This window comes from Naumovozyma dairenensis, chromosome 5 (genome assembly GCF_000227115.2).
Source record: "Naumovozyma dairenensis CBS 421 chromosome 5, complete genome".
Lineage (NCBI taxonomy): Eukaryota > Fungi > Ascomycota > Saccharomycetes > Saccharomycetales > Saccharomycetaceae > Naumovozyma > Naumovozyma dairenensis.
Window position 1 is genome coordinate 649,424 of NC_016483.1, and position 20,465 is coordinate 669,888.

Consider the following 20,465-nt stretch of genomic DNA (forward strand, 5'->3'; position numbering starts at 1 on the left):
ATATGAAAAATTACAAGTCTTTAAGAACCCAGAAAAAATATTAATGGAACATAACCTAGATAAATTACCATTTCAAATCCAATGGTGTGCCAATGACGTAGTAGCGTGTTCATTTGAAGATGAAGTCTATTTAATGGGACCGGATGGCGTTTATGTGACGTTCTGGTATCCGAATGATGTTATTGCTATATCTACTGCAATCGATGGTTTACAAGTCATTACCGGAAATGAAACGTTTTTCATTTCTAAAATAGTCGATTGTACTTCTAATGTTTTCCGAATTGGATCAACAGAACCGGGTGCTATTCTTTTTGATTCATGGAATTTAGTCACTGAACATCCAGCAGAAGCAGTGGAAGGACTGAAAAATTTGGGATCAGAGAATTTAATGAAAGGAGTTATCGATTGTATAGATGCATCAATGTATGAATGGGATTCTGAAATTCAAAAAGCTTTGTTAAGTACGGCATCATTCGGAAAAAACTCTTTGCCCTATAAAACCTTTGATTCAAGTATATTTGTAGAGGCCTGCGTCACTGTTAAAATGTTGATCCAATTGAGAAGAATTGGCATTTTTCTCACCAAAGTTCAATTTGATAATATCACCATTATCGGAATAGTGAAGACATTATTATGGATTGGCAAATATTCTGAAGCTACAGAACTGTGTAAACTTGCTTCAAGGATAGATTTGTTTTCTAATATATTTCAGAATTGGGCAACATCAATAATAAAATCGAAATCAAATAGAGAAGATGAAGAAATATTATCACTTTTAACTAACCAATTGAAAATGCTCCAGGAAAAAGTCCCTCAAAAGTTTAACATACCGATGGCAATTCTTGCAAGAGTTGCGTTTTTGGAGGGGCGTTTTAAATTGGCCAGAAGTTTGGCACTACTGGAATCATCACCGGAATTAAAAATAGCAGGACTACTTAAACTTGATGATAATAACTTAGCATTGACAGAATCATTAAAGGTTCAATCTCCAGAATTAACATTATCTTTATTATTAAATTTGGAGGAAAAGCTAAGTAAGGTACAACTAACGAAATTGCTAATCCTTGATATGCCACATTATCAATTGTATCCATACTTTCAAAGACATAATTATGAATATTTATTTGATTTTTATCGTCAAATGGACAAACTAATCGACTTAGGACAACTAATGATGCAACAAGGTAAGGAACTCAATTCATTACAAACTTTTCTTCCTCCCATACAAGACTTATATAGGAAAATGTCAAATAATCCTCTAATTAGGCAAGATGCAGAATTATTAGAAAGGCAAGAAAAATTATTGCAATATCAAGATTCGTTAACGAATATTTTCGGTATTAATTTTGTTATTATGACATTGGACCAAACTTTATCCAAATTAATCGAAATGGAACAACATAAATACATCAAAGAATTAACCAAGAAATTTAAAATCAATGATTTAAAATTTTACCATATCAAATGTCGAGTACTAGTGAAGCATAATCGACTTGATGAATTAAAAGAATTCGCGACGCATAAAAAATCGCCTATCGGATATTACCCATTTTACAAATGTCTGAGAAGTAAAGGATATAACCAAGAAGCTGCTACTTATGTAGAATTAATGACGGCAGCTCCATATGCTAAGAAGAAAGAACTATATTTGGCATGTAAAGGTTATAAAGAATTAATAGCCATGGCGGGCAAGGAAAGCGACATTGTCACATTGAAGGAACTATACAAGATTATCCCACCTAATGAACCAGAAATAAAGGCTCTAATCACAGAAACCTTAGCGAGGATATGATACCATACTAGTGAGTACAAAAACTTATAATATCGATACTCTAAACGTATATTTTTATAGAAATAGCATTAATTATTTTGTTATCCCCGTTTAAAACGATTCTATCGTTTCGATACTTCTTTTTTTTTTTTTTTTTTGAAATTTGAAAAATTTTCGAGCTCATCGGAAAGTTAAAATTTGCGATGCCTTAAACAGTTTTCAAAGCTTTTAGAATAAACTAGAAGTGCATATTCATGAAGGATAACTTCAATAACAGCAGTTATACCTATCATTTTTTCCCAGCTTAATTGGATAAAAGGATATCATATTGAATATCTATCAATCTAATATGTCAGAGAGGAAGGAACGCCACAGAGCAGCCAAAAATGGCGATTACAAACAGAATGACAATGGTCTCGACATGAAAACATTATTCGTGAGATCTATTCCCATGGATGTAACAGATGAAGAATTGACCGATTATTTCTCCAATTTTGCTCCAACCAAACATGCTGTGGTTGTCAAGGATGTCAATAAGAAATCTAGGGGGTTCGGTTTTGTCAGTTTTGCTGTAGAAGATGATACAAAAGAAGCTTTGAAGAAAGCTAGACAGACCAAATTGAAAGGTCACTTATTAAGAGTTGATATTGCGAAGAGAAGAGATCGTTCTAGTAAATCTGATGATAAAAATGAAGGTAAAGTGAAGACTGATACAATCGCTGTGGGTACTAGAGGTGATGATAATGGAGATGAACCTGAAGAAGTTGACGAAGAATCTTTATTGAAAGGTAAACCAAAGTTAATTATTAGGAATATGCCATGGAGTTGTCGTGATCCTGAAAAATTGAAAAAGGTTTTCGGAAGATTTGGTAACGTTGTTGAAGCTACTATTCCAAGGAAACGTGATGGTAAATTATGTGGGTTTGCATTTGTTACTATGAAGAAATTGAGTAATTGTCATCTTGCATTAGAAAATACCAAAGATTTGAAGATTGATGGCAGACCAGTGGCAGTTGATTTTGCCGTCCAAAAAAATAGGTGGGAAGATTATAAAAAGGGCCATGAAAATAAGGAAGAATCAAAAGTAAATGCTGACAGGGAAGACGAAGATATGGATGTTTCATCAGAAGAACCAGCTAATAATGAGGGCGACAAACATACAGAAGATAGTGAAGGAGACGAAGAAGAAGAAGAAGAGGAATTAGAAGTGAAGGAAGAACGCCCAAGAAAAGGTAAAAACAAAAGAGAAGATTATTCGATTTTTGTTCGTAATGTTCCATATGACGCTACTGAAGAATCATTAGCAGCTCATTTCAGTAAGTTTGGTTTAGTCAAATACGCATTACCCGTCATTGATAGAGCCACAGGTCTGGCTAAAGGTACTGCATTCGTTGCCTTCAAAGATGCAATGACCTACAAATATTGTATAGACAATGCTCCAAAAGCAGGTGCTACATCTTTATTGATTGGTGACGATGTTCTTCCGGAATATGTTTACGAAGGTCGGGTCTTATCCATTTCACCAACTTTAGTAAGAGAAGATGCTGATAGAATGGCAGAGAAAAATGCAGAAAAGAGAAAAGAAATTCTAGGGAAAGCTCCTGGTGAGCGTGATAAACGTAACCTTTATTTATTAAATGAAGGTAAAATTGTTGAAGGTTCTAAGATGGCAAGCTTACTTTCAGCTAAAGATATGGAAATTAGAGAAAAATCATATAAGTTAAGAGTTGAACAATTAAAAAAAGACCCATCTCTTTATTTATCAATGACTAGATTAGCCATTAGAAACCTTCCAAGAGCTATGACTGATAAGGCATTAAAGGCATTAGGTCGTAAAGCGGTAGTGGAATTTGCCACACAAGTAAGAAATGGTGAAAGACACCCATTGAGCAAAGAAGAACTTGATAGGTCCACGAAGGAAAAGTACAGATATATGTCACCAGATGAGATAGAACGTCAAGATAAGAAGGACAAAAAGAGCGGGTTAGTTAAGCAAGCTAAAATTATTATGGAAGTTAAGGGATCCAGTGCCGGTAGAAGTAGAGGTTACGGGTTCATTGAATATAAAGATCATAGAAGTGCATTGATGGGGTTGAGATGGATGAACTGTCATTCTGTTACAGAAGACGAGATCTTAGAATGTCTAACGGAAGAAGAAAGGAAACTAATCGATGCCGATGCCACAAAGGGTAGACGCCTATGTGTTGAATTTGCCATTGAGAACTCTAATGTTGTTAAAAGAAGAAGAGAACTTACTCAATATTCCAGAGAAAACTCGAAAAGAAGACGTGAGGAAGACACTAAACCTGAAGTAGCCGAAACGTCGAATAAAAAAGCAAAAAAGGATGCCGCTAAGCAAGTGGAAGCATCTGATAATAAGAAGTCTAGTGGCATGAGTGATGATGTCAAACGTCTGATCGGTATAAAACGTAAGAGGAGACAAGGTAAGAAATAAGTGAGACGATAACTATTTCGCAATTTTTCAAACTTTTATAGATTTTTTAAGATTCTTGTATATTATTCATTCCATTATTAAAAACCCTTAAGCCTACTGGCACTATAGGTCATAAATGCATCAAAAGGAATATGAAAAATAACAATTAATAAATAATGAAGTCTATAAAGATAATGCTTATGCAAATATATATATGTATATATATATATACGGAAAATTAAAAGGCAACAACTCATCTCCTCTTCTTTTTCGATGGTTCATTTAATTTTGAATTGAGTCCGGATACAGCTGCTGCGGCGGCAGCTGCGGCGGCTAGGATCTTTCTATTTACACCAAGTCCTCCTAATGTAGTAGAAGTTGACTTACTATTGGTATTTGATTGAGGTTGCTGAAGTAAATTCTTATTCCTGTGAATTCCTAGATTCATTATATCATTATCATTGGTATGAATTCTCCTTGCCGGATATTTATAGCTCAAACCTTCAAAGACATTCTCAGATACGGGTGCCTCACCGTTTGTGAAATAATGATGATCTAATGCATCTACAGCATCTATTCTTGAGATTGGATCATAGCGTAACAATTGATATAGTAAATCAAGAGCTGACTTATCTCTTCCTCCCGTTGAATGATACCAAGTAGGTAGATTATCTTTATATCTTTGGAATTTCATTAGTTGATCATACTCTGGATATTTATTTATATTGGGCCATGTTTTCAAAGTTGGACTACCAAGTACTTCTAAAATACGTTGGATTTGATTTGCTTGGAAAGGAACACTCTTCTTAGAATCCATCTTAGCCTCTTCTCCTTTGAAAATTGGTTGGAGACCAATCAGTTCAGCAAAGATACATCCCACAGCCCAAAGATCGATTGCTGGAGTATAATGACGAGCACCTAATAGTAATTCAGGAGCCCTATACCATATGGTGACGACAACTTTATCACCTGTATAAAGAGTCTGTACCATGTTAAAAAACTTTCTCGCTAAACCCAAATCACCAATTTTAACGCACCCATCTACTGTTACCATAATATTTGCTGGTTTTAAATCTCTATGCAATACCCAATTTTGATGAAGATATGAAACACCATCCAGAATTTGCCACATTATTGATCTTATCATTCTTGGTGGTATCATTCTCTTTTCAGGATGTGAATGGAAATGAATAATTTGAAGAAGATCGTACTCAGCATATTCATAAACCATATATATGCTTTTCCTTTCTAGGAAAATTTCAACCAGTTTCGTTAGATGTTTATTATTCAATTCTCTACATAATGACATCTCTCGGCATGCACTCTGAGAAATTCCCGTGTAATGTAATTGTTCTAGTCCCTCCTTCTCAGTCTTAAACTTTTTTAATAGCATAATAATTTGGGACAAACTTTTTTTTACCATAGATTTGGGCGGCCCCATTCCGGTATTGATTTGCATAGGTGCAGTGGTAGATATATCGTTACTACTGTTGGGACCATTTGAAGTAGAAAAATCAATTGAATCACTGTTACTACTACTATTGTTATTAGTATTAGCATTATTGTAAGTAAACATGGAAGCTTGTTTAGTTGAAGCTGTTCGTATCCTTTCAGTTTTAGGATCAAAATTTGTAACATTAGTAGAATTTGTTTGAGATATTGGTACCTCATCAATATTTTTCATGGGTGAATTATTACTAGAGTCCAAACTTGAACTTACGTTAGAACAATTAGAATCAGAGGAAGCTTGTTGTACCTTTCTTTTAGCTTTGTAAACTTTCCCATAAGTACCTGCAGCAATATAGCCAATAATTTCATACTTTTCAATGACTGATATCCTACAACTGTCTTTTCTTGCCTTATATGGCCCAATGGAAAATACATCATTATTTGCCATTAACATGGGTTGTTTCCCATGCATTGCTCCTGTAGATATGGTAGCGTTTGATAAAGGGTGTTTCTTATTTGTTACCTGATGTTGTTGAATTTGGAATTGAGGTTGTGGATAAAGGTTTCGGCCTTGACTTTGCCAAAGGTCTCTACCAGTCGGGTATTGCTGCGATGGTTGTTGCATGAGTTGTTGATTTTGTTGTGCAGCTTGATTTTGTTGCTGTTGATTTTCAGTAGATCGTAAATTTGATTGTTGATAAGGGTTGTTACCATTATACATTGTATCAATTTCTCTAGATTTTCAATCAATTACTTAAATTTTTACTCTGTTTCTCTCTGACCAAAGGTATTCTATTTTATTTTCCACGATAAATATCGTATGGGTAATTTATATTCGGTTTGCTGATAATTATTTTGCTAAAAATGAAACGTTAGCAGTATATATTTTATTTCGAAGTGCCTGAGCTTTGTGGAGGGAAGTTTGTAATCTTGACTACATAAAATCGATCAAGTCTACATATTGAAAGAGTTGGGAATATTCGGACTGTTAAGGGCATCCCCAGGGTTTATTGTTGGCTAAATAAGGGCGTTGTTTGTAAGTATTAAACACTTTTAATGGAAACTGCTGGCCATTATAGGGTTTCAATTTTTGACTTTTTGAAACAAGAGAGTTTTGAAACTACCAAGTAGTATATAGCGGATAATTACAAAAGTTTGCAAGGGTTAAGAATACACAATAGCAGTTCCATACTGAAAACATTACAGTCAATTAGGTGTAACAAACGTTCAGTAGTGAGTCCTTTCATATATGTTGCTGACTAGTGTCATGACATATGCTTCTTATTCTTCTTTTAAACCTAGATATTGGCTAGTTCCCTATCTGTCTATTTGTCTATTTCTTTTATTTAAAAGATATATGGATCAATCTTCTGCCATTGAGTATCTTCGATAACTTCTGCATGTTTACATGGTCTATATTTGGTCCACAATGGTTATTAACTATGTTACCAATATCTAGGAATGGTTTCTCACAGAATGAAGTACTAGAAATCTATAAGGTCTGGAAAAGTGCAAGAGGCGTGATATATGTAATATATACGGAAGTCCTTAATTGATATCACTGTTTTATTTCGGCACTAAACTCGAAAATAACTAGCCTTCATTTTTTTAAGTACATTTTTAGCCTTTGAAAAGGAATCATCATCCATCTCCCAAAATATGGTGCGCCCCACAGACTCAGTAAAATTCTTGCAGGATACAACAACTTGACAATTGTATAAGATATAGCACCTGTCAAAACAAGTTTTTTCCTGTCAAATTTACCGTCATATTTATCACCAACAAGCTTATCAATTGCTTTGTTACATCTTTCAAGTAAATCATGAATATAGTCAGGTAACTCAAATGATGTAGATTCTCCTTCAAAGTCTAAGTTATAAAAAATCCACCATAGTAAGAGTAATGGAGCAATTGCAGTCAATTCATGTAATAATAAGAAAGAAGTTACCGTCGGAATTGTACCAGTTTCTGATAATCGATTGAAATAATGCGAAAATTTAGGGTTATCATTTAGTCTCGTTAGTACTTTCGATTTTTTGATCATTTTATGCAATTTGTCGTTGTATTCATCTTTCCTCCTTTGATCCTTTGTTATTTCCGGCTTGGTACTATAGCAGAGTCGAAATGTAATCCCATTCGTATTCGGTTGCTGTTGTCTGAAACTAGTAACTAGTAACCTTGACGGAACCTGGAAGTTACATAGCGATCCTTTCACGTTAGTTCTTAATAGGTTTTGAAACATGGTTGAGCAGAATCGAGAACGATTTGTAATATATAATAGATCACACTTGATAAATAAGCCTAAGTCTTTGATAAAAAAATTGTGTTTATTATATTGACCTAGCCCTTCACTAACTGACAGCATCATATTTTTGCTATAGAAGCGAGCGGACATTATTATGCGAAATAATTACTATATTCTTCAATATCTTTCCAATAAAGAATGTATAGACGTCTATGACAGTAAGCCAGCAGATCACCCTCGGATAGTTGATCTGACGCTCTATAGAATTCGTTTAAATAGAGATTTACTTACATGGTACCTTTAAATGTTAGGCTCTTTTAGTATTTACAAGAGTGATTAGGCATATATAATACATGTATATTTATCCAATACAGCGAAATCATAACCTCACGTATTGCCTTGTTCATTGACAGCTTCCTTACATCTATGGCATAACGTATCAGCTTCATTCGAACTTTGTTTCCAACATCTCGGGCACTTATGTAACGACGATTTTGTTAACGATAGTTGTAATTCTGTACCGTTATTCAGCAGTATTTTAGAATGAGGTACATCATGCATTGAAGCTATTTCTGAAGAACATATTCTGACTTCTGCCACTTGCAAAAGATCAGATATTTCCTCTAATGTAAATGGAAGTTCTTTAGGATTATTCGTAGAAAGTATAGCGCATACCTGCGTAGAGTCAATTGGTGGGTCAGTCATTGAACCCATGAGTTCCTGAAACTTCTTTAGAATTTGCATTTCCTTCTCTTGAAAATGTGTACTATTGTTGTGTGATAGTTGGAAGCCTTCCCATGGAATAAAAGCAGTATTATTATTATTTATCCATTCTTTCCGTATATTATTTCTTACTTCCTGGACCAATGTAGGCAGAATCGGGTATAATATATTACAATATACTTGTAAGATGGAAAACAAGACAGTTTGGATACTCTGTCTTTTTTTGCTAGTCATGGAATCGGAATATAAAGAATCTTTCGATATATCAAAATAAACAGCTGATAATTCATTTGTCAAATGATGTTGTAGAAGAGTCAAAATCTTCGAAAAATTATATTCTTCATATAGTTGCTTCGTATTAACGAGTAACTCATTCAAATTACTTAACACAAATTTATCGATAGGTCGCAAGTCATCAATAGGAATTAGCTTGAAATCTTCACTTTTTTCCAAATTTCCTTGCATAAACTTGAAACTTATTCTAATCTTTTTAAGGGCTTCGGCAACATGTTTCATCACATTAGGTCCTATTGTAATATCTGTTGTGAAATTAGAATATGCGACAAAATATCTCAAACCATCAACACCTAAAGGTAATATATCAATTTTTGCATTGCCTTCAATGACATCTTTTGGGGAAATTGTATTACCAATTGATTTAGACATCTTGATACCGTTTTCATCTAAAGTGAAACCATGTGTAATAACTTCCGAATATGGAGCTACCTTCTTCATAGTCATCGCAATATTTGTCAATAATAAACTTTGAAACCAACCCCTATGTTGGTCTGAACCTTCCAAGCAAAGGTCAAACAAATGTTTCGGGCGGTAAGCTGGATTTAACTTTAGTGTATTTTTATAAAAATCTTCAATTACTTTCCAAGAAGAACCGCTATCGAACCAAACATCCATTGTATCGAAACCTCTCTTGTACTCGTTTGCTATATTCTGATATTTCTCGGGTAACCACTCTTCAGTTGGAACCGATTCGTTAAACCATCTATCTATCCCGTTACTTTCAATTGTTTTTATCACATGTTCTATTATTTCTTCTGTCATTAATAATTCATCAGGGTTGGAAATCTTATAGAATGCAGGAATAGGAACACCCCAAACCCTTTGCCTCGAAATACACCATTCATTTCTATTCTTTATAAATGATAATAATCTTGTCTTCCCTCTTTCAGGGAAAAATTCAACACCTTTCTTATCAAGACTTTCCATAGCCAATGTCTTAACTTTATTCAAATTTAAAAACCATTGTGGTGTAGCTCTAAGGATGACTGGTTTCTTTGATCTCCAATCATAAGGGTATGAATGTACTAATTCTTTGCAACCAAACAGCATTTCTAATTCATCTAGTTTATTAAGTATCAATTTAGTTGTTCTCGGGTCTAATACAGAGCGACCTACAGGTATTGGGGATGATGATTCATTATCACTGAGCAATTGTTGCACATTATCTGGCAGTTCAGATAGTTTATAACGACCTTCGTGGTCTATGGGTGAATATATGATTAAGTTGTTTTGAATACCAAGGAGATAATCATCCGCACCATGACCGGGAGCAGTATGAACTAACCCAGTTCCTGCCTCCTTAGTGACATGATCCGCATGTAATAATGGATACTCCAAATTATTTGATAATAATGGGTTGGTATAATGTAAATTTTCTAGGATTTCACCTGAAAATGTCTTTAAAATTGTATAATCTTCTTTTTGTTTATATACTTGTGAAATAAGATTAGTTTCAATGATTAGTAAATCAGGTTTATTATAGTTTTCTGCACTTTTTGAGGATGTCACTAGTGAGTATTCAAAATGCTTGTTGAAACATATTGCTTTGTTAGAAAACAAAGTCCAAGGTGTAGTAGTCCAAATCAAACAGTCGATTGAATTCATGCTCCCCACAGTCATGCCCAACTTCTCGAGGAATAAAGTTTGTGACTTCCTACTCAAGGGGAATTGTACATAAGCTGATGTAGATTTATGCTCTTTATTATATTCTAACTCACTTTCCGCCAAGGCCGTTTTCGTTTCAGTGCCCCAAAATACAGGTTTATTTTGTCTTTTTATCAAACCTAACTTAAACATTTTGTGGAATATCCTTAATTGATTAAGTTCATAGTCTTTATTCAAAGTGATATATGGATCGTCCCAATCTGTGAAAATTCCAAATTGTTCGAATTGTCTTTTTTGATCTTTGATAGTCTTGAGAGCATGTTTCTTGGCTAATGACCTAATTTTTAAAGGTGAGACATTCTGTAATTCATCTTTTGAGAAATTTTTCAATACTTTCAACTCAATGGGTAATCCATGACAATCCCACCCGGGTTTATAAAAGATGTATTTTCCAGTGGATTTTTGGTATCTAATTATAATATCTTTCAAGATTTTATTCACGGCATGTCCTAAGTGTAAATCTCCGTTGGCATATGGTGGCCCATCATGTAATATAAATAGATTTTTCTTTATGAATGCTAGTTTATCTTGATCATTATCTATCTGATTGACTTTATCAATGAATTCAGAAAGTTGCGTTTTATATTGTTCTTGTGAACATTGAGGTATTAATTCATTTATGGTCCTTTGTAAATTAGAATGACTAGGAAATTTGGATTTCGGGAGATTTAAAGTCTTTTGATATGCATGTTTGGAAAGATTTCGTAATATTGTTTTCGTGAATAAGGGATATAGTCGAAGCATTTTTCATTAAAATTTGTATAATTATTTACCAGCGAGTACTTGCAAGTTTTTCTCTCGATTTTTTAATTCAAAACAGCATCTAAATCATTCCGAGCCAAAACTTACCTCGAGCAAACCCTTTCCGTGGACAATAATTTGAAAGATAATTTTGCTTTTGTAATTTGAACAAACCTTCGATAACACAGTCAAATCTTTTAGATAATTCCTTATATTTTGTCATTTTCAAAATCTTCAAAAATTGATGCCCTAGGGTTGAATTCTACCTAGTACAATGTAACCCTTTACTTAATAGTAGGGCAGTTGAAAGAAAAGTTTTCTTCTTGGCATCAAATGAATTTAACTTCTGTTTTTAATGTTTGTCTTGGTTTCTTAGAAGATTATTTCAGATAACAGACAGTTTTTTAAGCTATCCCAACTGAAACGAGCATCTATCAAATCGTTTCCGCTTGTGAAGCGTAGTTGAGATAAAACAAGACATTAGTATCAAAAAAAAGTATTAGCAGTTGTTCCGATAATAAAATATTTCACAAATGACTAAGAAATGATTGATAATCTTTCTGACCCTCGTTCATCCTCAACTAGTCCCATAAGAACCATATCAGATGATCTGATTCATAATCCGAAAAGATTGAGAAATATTAAATTGCAAGTGGGGACTTTGAACAATTTTCTAATATCTAACTTTTCAAAAACCATCATATCAAAATATGGGATTTTATTAATAGACCCATTAAATATGGACATGAGTCATATCCATCTCACCGCAGCACACCATACGAAAATAACTACATTTTTTGTTACAATGTTAAAGAGAACAAGATCTTCCAGATTACAATTTAAAAAAATATGTTGTATTGTATTGAAATTCTTAGATTGTTGTACCAAAGAGGCAAACTATATGAAATTTTTAAAATATAATTTACAAAAATTAATAGTTGCATCATTTGTCCTAAGTGTTCCCAACGTTGAAGGGGATGAAGCCACAAGGATACAAAGAAGAGAAGCATGTTATGATTTATTTGCAAGAATGACTGGATTATCTAAAATGGATATCATAAATTGTTGTTCCATAGTTCGATCTATAATAATCCGGCGGAGCAGACAACAAATGAAAGCAACGAACTCATCTTTTCACATGAACCAACACATACTTAATTCATTTTCAAGGGATTCACCTACTCGTGACATGTTTCATAATGAAGTAAGTCCATTTCCTCATCATCATGAACCACAAATGTCTGATCCACCCGCACATATAAATCCTAGACAATTGAGCTCATCATCGTCGTCGTCGTCTGTGTCATATATTAATAGTGCTTGTGGATCTGAAGAAGGAAATGATGATGAAACTTACGGAAGTAATGGATATATCCTATCCGCAGAGTTGGAACAGTTCAATCTCACAGGGAAGACACTCGTGTATGAAAATTTCCGGATCATATAGCATTGGGCAGGCATTCACTTTATATGTATTATTTATTCATATTTATAAAGCATATATATATATATATATATATATATATAGACACAACTATTTTCTTAAGTTAAACTACTCGTCCATCATTTCCATTTAGTTTGGTAATTAGTGTCTGTTCTTCCTCTTTTGTTCCCCTTAGCACATTCGGATTTTTGCTTATTATCGGACCTTACACCACAGTATGAAAATTATTTTTCAAAAAGCTGTAACATTATATATCGATATATTTCTATTTGTAACATCAAGAACTGATGAGCCATTGTTTTCATACAAAAGAAAGAAGTAAGAAGAAGAGTTGAGATCATCTCTAGTAAGATCACTAACATCAAACACAAGAATCATACATTACAGAATAACAAAAAAAGAAAATGGCAGAAGAAGCTGCATTTTTCAGATTAGCGGCAGAAGCAATAGTTGCCACATCATTAAACATTAATAATGTAGACCCAACCATTAAAGAATTACTATCTCGAATAAATTACCAAAAGATGACTAGTGCATTAGGATCATCTTCATCTTCTGCTCAATCACCAAAACGCTCTATTTCATCAGAATCTTCCTCTTCCCCCACTATTGAAAATATTAACTTCCTCACGGATTCCAATATAAACGAGTTCAATAATATAAGGCATAACTCCACTTCAAGCTCATACAACCATGCCACATCACCAGTAACACGTACTAATAGTCTAAATAACGGAAATGATGTTTTCAAAACAGATATAAACAATAGTCCAACGACTACTTCCAACAAAAAGGTTACTAAACCCTCTTCGAAAGGTAAAACAAAGAAAAATCACGCCACTAGTCCAACTGCAGCAGCCAACCATAATAGACGATATCCATGTTCTAAATGTGAGTTAGAATTTTTAAGGACTTCAGATTTAAGAAGGCATGAAAAGGCTCATCTTTTGGTGTTGCCAAATATTTGTTCACAATGTGGGAAAGGGTTTGCTCGTAAAGATGCTTTGAAAAGACATTTCAATACCATGACTTGTCAAAGAAATAGGAATAAATTGATGGAGATTACGGGAGGGAATATTACTGAGCTTCTAGAGAGAGCGAAGAAGAGTGGGATTAGTCTATAAGATTTGCAATTATTATATAACAAGTTACTGGTTCGAGGTTTGGTAATTTTGCTTTACTTTTTCATAACAGGTATTAATTAATTAATTAAATTATTCATATAAAAAATTATACACATAAAAAGCTTAACTAGTCAGATATATTTCTACGCAAGTAGGTCTGATTTATTTTTTTGCTTCATTTATCATTGTATGGAAATTAGTAAAGAGTACACGAATGCATCAGTCCATTTATTCAACGTCTGGTTGTTCAGCAGTCAAATCTGGAACAGCTTCACTGGCAGTTTCACCATCATTCTTAGCTTGCTTTTCTTCATGTTCCTTCAATTGAGAAGTCAATTGGTTCAAAGCTTGAATAGCTTCAGCACCTAATTGAGGAAGAACGGCTGGGAACAATTCTTGCAATTTCTTTTCTTGTGGTAAACCGTAGAAGACAGAAGTGTTATGTTGTGGAGCAACTTGAACACCAACTCTGTTGAAATGCATGACAGAACCATCTTCTCTGAAGAAGTTGGCTTCAGCAACATTGTCAACGGTGACAGCGTTCATCTTAGCTAATTGAGCATGCAATTTGGTGTCATCCTTGTTGGCACCACTGACTGAAGAAGTAGATTTTTTAGAGAACTTTCTTCTGGTACCACCAACTTTATTGTTAGCAGATAGCTTTTGTAATTTGGCTAGTTTTTCTTGGTCAATTGGCATTTTTTGCTGTTCCTTCGTTGGGTATAGTTGGGTTTAACAAAATTTGATGAGCATATAAGAAACAGAAGGCCAAGACATTAAGAATTAAACTACAATAAAATGTGCAAATTTTGATGGAATCGTTCAACCATCTTGTCGTAGATTCGGTAGTTACACTGGAAATCTTCCACACGTACCGTACTGTACAGTTGCGCTTTGCTGAAATTTCAGTTTTTTTCATTTGAATTTTTTTTCTCTTATGAAATCCCTCCGTATCAGATGATCTTACCAGATAGGTTTCCAATATGTTTCTCGCATTCATGACATTGCTGAAGTAAAAATTAACGAAGGTAGAAACAGTTTTCCTATCAGTCAGCAATAACGACGGTATTTTTTATATGAAAACGTGACCTGAACTATTAATAAGGGGTGAACAAATCAGAGTTCTTCTATAAATGATAAATATAAGAGCTAATATGGTATGTTTTTATTTTGTTTGTCAGGAGAACTGCTATGGATATTTTCCCCTGTTTTAAAAATAAATGAATTCGCAGGTCAGTTAGTCTACCGAGCGTCATAATATAGTATACATATAATTTCATAACTAAACTAAATACAGATAAAGTGTGATAGGTGTAAAATGGTAGGTATCTTTGAAGAATATATTAAAACCCTGTGTGCAATGTCTGCATAGTAAGCAGTCATGGCTGCTCCCACCGGGTACCTTGCAACTACTTAGCGTTCCATTTTACCCCAGTAGTCTTCAAATGATATTGATTTTGTATCCGGTATCACCTACCTAACCGAGGATGTTGTAATTATAAATATGATGTATTATCCAACTCATATTTTACAATTGGTAGCTGTGGTAGTTTGATTCACATCAGGAAGAGCTTTATTAGAGCTCATTTTACAATGAATCAAACCAGCGATTCTACTTCTCAAGGCACCGAGAGGCAAAGCAACATAGTCAGCTTTTTGAAGATTGTCAAGACATTTAAAGGTGAACCAGATGAATATTTCACTTGGAAGGCTGCTATGCAAGGTAACAAAGAATTGTTCGAAGTTTCAGACAGACAATTTATGGCTGGTCTTTACAATTATTTCGAAGGCAATCCAGCTAACTGGTTGAAGAACACAACCTTCAATTCGTATGAGGAATTTTGGATTACTTTGGATACTAAGTATCAATTTGACAAGAACAATGAGATCGCTACTAATTTCCGTTTATTGATGTCGCCACCAAAGAACATTAGAACATACAGAGAATATGTTAATCACTTCGAAAATAGATTAGCACTCCTCCCAGCCGATTTCAAGGATTCATCATGGAAATTAGCTTGCTTCTTATTCCTGTTACAATTAGGATTACAAGATGCAATTCGTTCCCAGGACCCTCAAAATGTCCAAGAAGCCATCGTCATCGGAGAAAATAGATCTGTTATGTTCAAGGATTCTATTTTAGACCCAAGATTCTGTGGTCTAGTTAGTGATGTCCATGGCGATAATACCAAAGGCAATCACCAGTTCAATCAATCAGCAATCGTTTGCTTCAATTGTGGCCGTTCAGAACATAAATCTAATGAATGCCGTAACTCACATGGTAGACATCCTGGAAGACATCGTTATAATCAAAAATCTTTTAGGAAGTCCGGATCCAACACTATCCCTATTAGTGACTTAAGTTCAAAAAATTAAATAGGTCATCTGGAGTATATATTAATAAATTACATGTTTTACCACAAGGTGACCATTCTTCTTTTTCTTCTATAGAAAATATTACACTCATTAACGAATTGCAAAATTCCATTATGTCCCATGAACATCAAGCACTCATCAACGAACTACCACACGTAACTACTAAATTCTCAAACAAACAAAAAGTACAAGCCTTACTCGACACTGGTGCAAGCTCCAATATCATTGACCCTACATGGGCAAGCAGACTCAATTTAACTACTAGGAAACTTACGAGACCAATACATTGTAAAACCGGAGATGGCACTATGTCAGAAATCACTCATGCTTGCAAAGTTAAATTTATTATTGACGGTGAACCTTTCACTCTTTCGGCTCTTACCGCACCACTACATTAACATCCGCTATTATTTTAGGAATGCCATTCATCAACAATCACCCCAACATATTACGCTCAGCATTAAAGACAATGGTACAACCATCAGAATTAGTACCATGGAGAACCATTAGAAACGATATTACGAACAAGAATAATGAAGTGCATTTATGTTGGATATCAACCAGCGATTCAAGTACAGAACCACCATCAGATATTACAGAAAAGTTCGGAGATATCTTAGTCGAAAAGATTCCAGCTCACGACGAACATACTAAAACCATTCATCATCAAATCACACTTAAAGAAGGTGCTACACCAGAATTTCAACGTGCATACAGGATGGCTGAAGAAGAACGCAAAGCTTTAGAAGACGAATTAAAAGAATTAAAGAAAGACAACAATTAAACCCTAGCGACTCACCTTTTGCTGCGCCTGTTATATACGTTAAGAAGAAAGATGGATCAAGAAGACTTTGTGTCGATTATAGAAGATTAAATGAAATTACTGTGAAGGCTAAGTACCCTATACCATTAATTGACGATTTGTTTGACCAACTTAGAGGTGCCACCATTTTCATAAATTAGATTTTACTTAGTGATTACCACCAAGCCTCCATTGCTGAAGAAGACCCTTAAAAGACTGCTTTTATGACTCGAAGAGGACAATACCAGTAGCACGTCATGTCTTTCGGTTTGACTAATGGCCCTGCAGCATTTCAGAGATTAATGAATCGTGTTTTAAGAGATTATATTGGAAAGTTCTGTATCGTGTACCTAGATGACATCTTAATTTTTTCAAAGACAATGGAGGAGCACATTGAACATATCAGGAAGATTATGCGAGCCTTAGAAGAACATCATTTATAAGCAAAAAGTCAAAATGCTCATTTTTTCCTAAATGTTTTTCCTATTACAGACATTTCATTAGGATTTTTCTAATATTGCCAAATTATTGAGAGAATACGCAAACGATTATTCGAAGAAATAAGATAGGATAAGCAACAATTGTTTGCAGTCGGGAAACTAAAAAGAGCATTTTTAGAAGCGCCGGTGTTGAAACCTTTTGACAACAAACTAGATATAGTCGTTACAAGAGATGCAAGTGACACTGCTATTGGTGGTACTTTGGAACTATCAAAGATGTCAAATTCTTCAGTGTTGTTGCCTATATGAGTAAAGCACTACATCGTTATGAATTGAATTGGCCTCTTTGTGAGAAAGAATTCTTTGTTATTGTTTGCTGTTTGGAGAAATGGAGACACTATCTGCTAGGTAAGAAGTTCAAGTATATTCAGGATTGGTGTTTGATAATCAGTCATCACTTTCATAACTAATAAAAGGATTTATCCAGCATTTTTTTTATCTGAAATTTCCCTAAAATTACTGCTCCTATATGTGAACTCTGTACAGTCCAAAGAATTTTCGATTTCTTCGAGCAAGTTAGGAAGTTTTGCTAAGTTGTCTTTGAGAAAAGTTTTGATCTTGTTTCTAACCGTGATTACTTTCTAGCTCAGGCTTTTGGAATTCCATTTCGAAGAAATTCTGGAACATGTAAACCAAAGGCATTTTTGAAAGTAGGTTTGTCAATTACACTGTATGAGGTCATAGAGTCTGTGAACCAAATAGAGCGCTCTTCAAAAACGTCGTGTTCTACAACTTGATTGGCAGTAAAACTTAATATTGAGCAGCTTTTCTTCTCAATTTCTCTGACTCCTGACCTAGCACAAAGAAAATTTGAGGGATGGTAATCTTATCAATATTAATATGTTTGTGGGTTGTTTCTAATTGTTTTTTTCATTTTTTTCTGTAGATCCTCTTTGGTCAAGAGTCCTCAGAAGCTACCTTTCTTTTTTCTTTAAAAAAAATTCACTGATCTTCGCCATTACTATTGTGCTTGTTACAACTTTTAGAGAAAATGCTAACAAAACCTGTTATTCCATTAAAAGTTTATGAACTTGTTCCAGAACATGTCTTATAACACGATGTGATGTGATGTGCTATTAAATTTTATAAGTAATAAACGAGGAACTTTTCTTCCATATATGGTTTACATAAGAATATATTTTTTCTCACATATAAGAGGGAAAGGAACATACTGTCCCAAAGGGACACATCTGGAGTAAATAGCAACTCCAACATCCATGTACTGTACCATACACTTCGATTATCAACAGAAACAGTAAATAGAAGTAATTTGTAATTTTCATGTTGGAAAAAATGCGAGTATTTATTTCTAGAAATTAAAAGAGTAATTTTATATTAACAAAAATATTCTCTTCAAAAATAGAGGGTGTAACCCAATAAAATAGCATCCTTGAGCATTAAAATGCAAGGCAACATCACCAATTCAAATTAACCTCTTAATGAAATTCGTATTTAGTTTATGTTTTGGAAGATTAAGTATCCACAATATTTCAGAAACAACTAATTAAGAATAAAAAATAAATAAAAAATAAATAAAAAATAAACAAAGAATAAGTAAAATAAGTAAAAAATTATCTTTAATTTTCTTTCTGCAGTTAAATGTGAATCACTAACCAGTAGGCAAACAGAAGTACAATTAAAATTTGTTAACCTTCAAAGCAGTTAAAACTTTCAAGCAGATAAAAAATATGGGCCATTAGCCACTTGAAATACTATATGTACAAATAAGAAGATATTTGAAACATATTGGACTAAAAAGCTGTCATGAAACACTTAATATGGTACTACTAATAAGCTCTCATGGAATATTGAAAAAATGGCTTGGATTAGGATAGACTTTGGGTTAGGATAAAATTAGGATTGGATTGAAGATTTTCGGCGGGGATGAGTAAAAGGTAGGGTGGGCCCGAAACCCCTTAGGATAGACCAAAAATCCTATCCGTCCCAGGCCTGATTGTATGCAGCTTTGTACACAGTATGCGTCTTCAGATTTGGCGTCAACTTTGGGTTTAGATGTGTCTCGAGGATTGTATTCAAAAGCTGTCTTCCGACTTATTTTCAGGTGAGTCTTCAGGGTGGTGTTCATATTTGGATATAGATGATTCAAAGCTGTTTTCAGCTGCGTCTTCAGATGCGTCTTCAGATCCGTCTTCAGCTGCGTCTTCAGCTGCGTCTTCAGGATTGTATTCAAATGGTACTAATATGTCTTCAGATCTGTCTTCAGCTGCGTCTCCAGATGGTACAAATATGTCTCCAGATGGTACAAATATGTCTTCAGATGTGTCTGATGTGTGTTCAGATGCAGCGGATCCATCAACAGTTTTTGTTGGATCTTCGTGCTTTTTGGAATTTCCTTCACCAGATTTTTTAGGAATGTCACTCATTGTTCGTTATATGATCACTTGTTTGGGGGTTTTCTGTAGTAAAAGGCCAGCAAAGAAGATGAAAACAATTCCTAAACAAAAGTCCAATGGATAAGAAAGAGAGGCCCTTTTTATATCTTTCCAATTTCCAAGTGGCAACTCGAACCTATCTGTTGAATTGTCCAACAACAAGTCCACATATTTCCATTGTATGAAAAGGAGGAGGTATGAGTGGAGTGTTCCATACAGGATCATAATAGGAGCATTGTGTACTTTCATATGTAACCTGCTAATCCAACATATCAATACCAACTGTTAACTAACAATCTTCGGCCTTAATGCACGTACAGGTGGTGTAGTACCATTTCCCCTAGGAGCCAGCTTTGAGGGGTTGTAGTAACATAGCATACTTTATTAACATTATTAACATATGTATCATATCAGTGCACATATTTGAAACTATCGAACTATACAGGAGCGAAATATGTATTCCTATTTGGGCTTATGTTTGTATGTATGTATGTAGGTACT

The 20,465-nt window shown here is 34.3% G+C and overlaps 10 protein-coding genes across 10 annotated transcripts in view; 6 read left to right on the forward strand and 4 right to left on the reverse strand.

Annotated features, from left to right (window-relative positions):
* Positions 1–1,792, forward strand: part of VPS16 (tethering complex subunit VPS16) — a gene marked incomplete at both ends in the record, with an annotated part of 2,394 nt that extends 602 nt beyond the window's left edge. The window contains one exon of the mRNA XM_003670318.1: positions 1–1,792. This exon is cut by the window's left edge and continues 602 nt beyond it. Coding sequence (XP_003670366.1) covers positions 1–1,792 — 1,792 coding nt within the window.
* Positions 1,793–2,120: 328 nt separating this feature from the next.
* NOP4 (mRNA-binding ribosome biosynthesis protein NOP4) lies at positions 2,121–4,226 on the forward strand (the record flags this gene model as incomplete). Its single annotated transcript, XM_003670319.1, has 1 exon — positions 2,121–4,226. The coding sequence occupies one exon, from the start codon at positions 2,121–2,123 to the stop codon at positions 4,224–4,226; it is 2,106 nt and encodes a 701-aa protein (XP_003670367.1).
* Positions 4,227–4,458: 232 nt separating this feature from the next.
* Positions 4,459–6,375, reverse strand: SSN3 (cyclin-dependent serine/threonine protein kinase SSN3; the record flags this gene model as incomplete). Its single annotated transcript, XM_003670320.1, has 1 exon — positions 4,459–6,375. One exon carries the CDS (start codon positions 6,373–6,375, stop codon positions 4,459–4,461), a length of 1,917 nt encoding a protein of 638 aa, XP_003670368.1.
* An 879-nt stretch (positions 6,376–7,254) lies between these two features.
* MRX11 (Mrx11p) lies at positions 7,255–8,049 on the reverse strand (the record flags this gene model as incomplete). Its single annotated transcript, XM_003670321.1, has 1 exon — positions 7,255–8,049. One exon carries the CDS (start codon positions 8,047–8,049, stop codon positions 7,255–7,257), a length of 795 nt encoding a protein of 264 aa, XP_003670369.1.
* Positions 8,050–8,286: 237 nt separating this feature from the next.
* Positions 8,287–11,328, reverse strand: ISM1 (isoleucine--tRNA ligase ISM1; the record flags this gene model as incomplete). Its single annotated transcript, XM_003670322.1, has 1 exon — positions 8,287–11,328. The coding sequence occupies one exon, from the start codon at positions 11,326–11,328 to the stop codon at positions 8,287–8,289; it is 3,042 nt and encodes a 1,013-aa protein (XP_003670370.1).
* A 541-nt stretch (positions 11,329–11,869) lies between these two features.
* Positions 11,870–12,772, forward strand: NDAI0E03110 (uncharacterized protein; the record flags this gene model as incomplete). Its single annotated transcript, XM_003670323.1, has 1 exon — positions 11,870–12,772. One exon carries the CDS (start codon positions 11,870–11,872, stop codon positions 12,770–12,772), a length of 903 nt encoding a protein of 300 aa, XP_003670371.1.
* A 401-nt stretch (positions 12,773–13,173) lies between these two features.
* On the forward strand, positions 13,174–13,893 carry MET31 (Met31p; the record flags this gene model as incomplete). The annotated part of the gene is made up of 1 exon (XM_003670324.1): positions 13,174–13,893. One exon carries the CDS (start codon positions 13,174–13,176, stop codon positions 13,891–13,893), a length of 720 nt encoding a protein of 239 aa, XP_003670372.1.
* Positions 13,894–14,121: 228 nt separating this feature from the next.
* EGD1 (Egd1p) lies at positions 14,122–14,592 on the reverse strand (the record flags this gene model as incomplete). Its single annotated transcript, XM_003670325.1, has 1 exon — positions 14,122–14,592. The coding sequence occupies one exon, from the start codon at positions 14,590–14,592 to the stop codon at positions 14,122–14,124; it is 471 nt and encodes a 156-aa protein (XP_003670373.1).
* An 894-nt stretch (positions 14,593–15,486) lies between these two features.
* NDAI0E03140 (uncharacterized protein) lies at positions 15,487–16,269 on the forward strand (the record flags this gene model as incomplete). The annotated part of the gene is made up of 1 exon (XM_003670326.1): positions 15,487–16,269. The coding sequence occupies one exon, from the start codon at positions 15,487–15,489 to the stop codon at positions 16,267–16,269; it is 783 nt and encodes a 260-aa protein (XP_003670374.1).
* A 3,315-nt stretch (positions 16,270–19,584) lies between these two features.
* On the forward strand, positions 19,585–20,049 carry NDAI0E03150 (uncharacterized protein; the record flags this gene model as incomplete). The annotated part of the gene is made up of 1 exon (XM_003670327.1): positions 19,585–20,049. One exon carries the CDS (start codon positions 19,585–19,587, stop codon positions 20,047–20,049), a length of 465 nt encoding a protein of 154 aa, XP_003670375.1.
* Between the last annotated feature and the right edge of the window lie 416 nt (positions 20,050–20,465).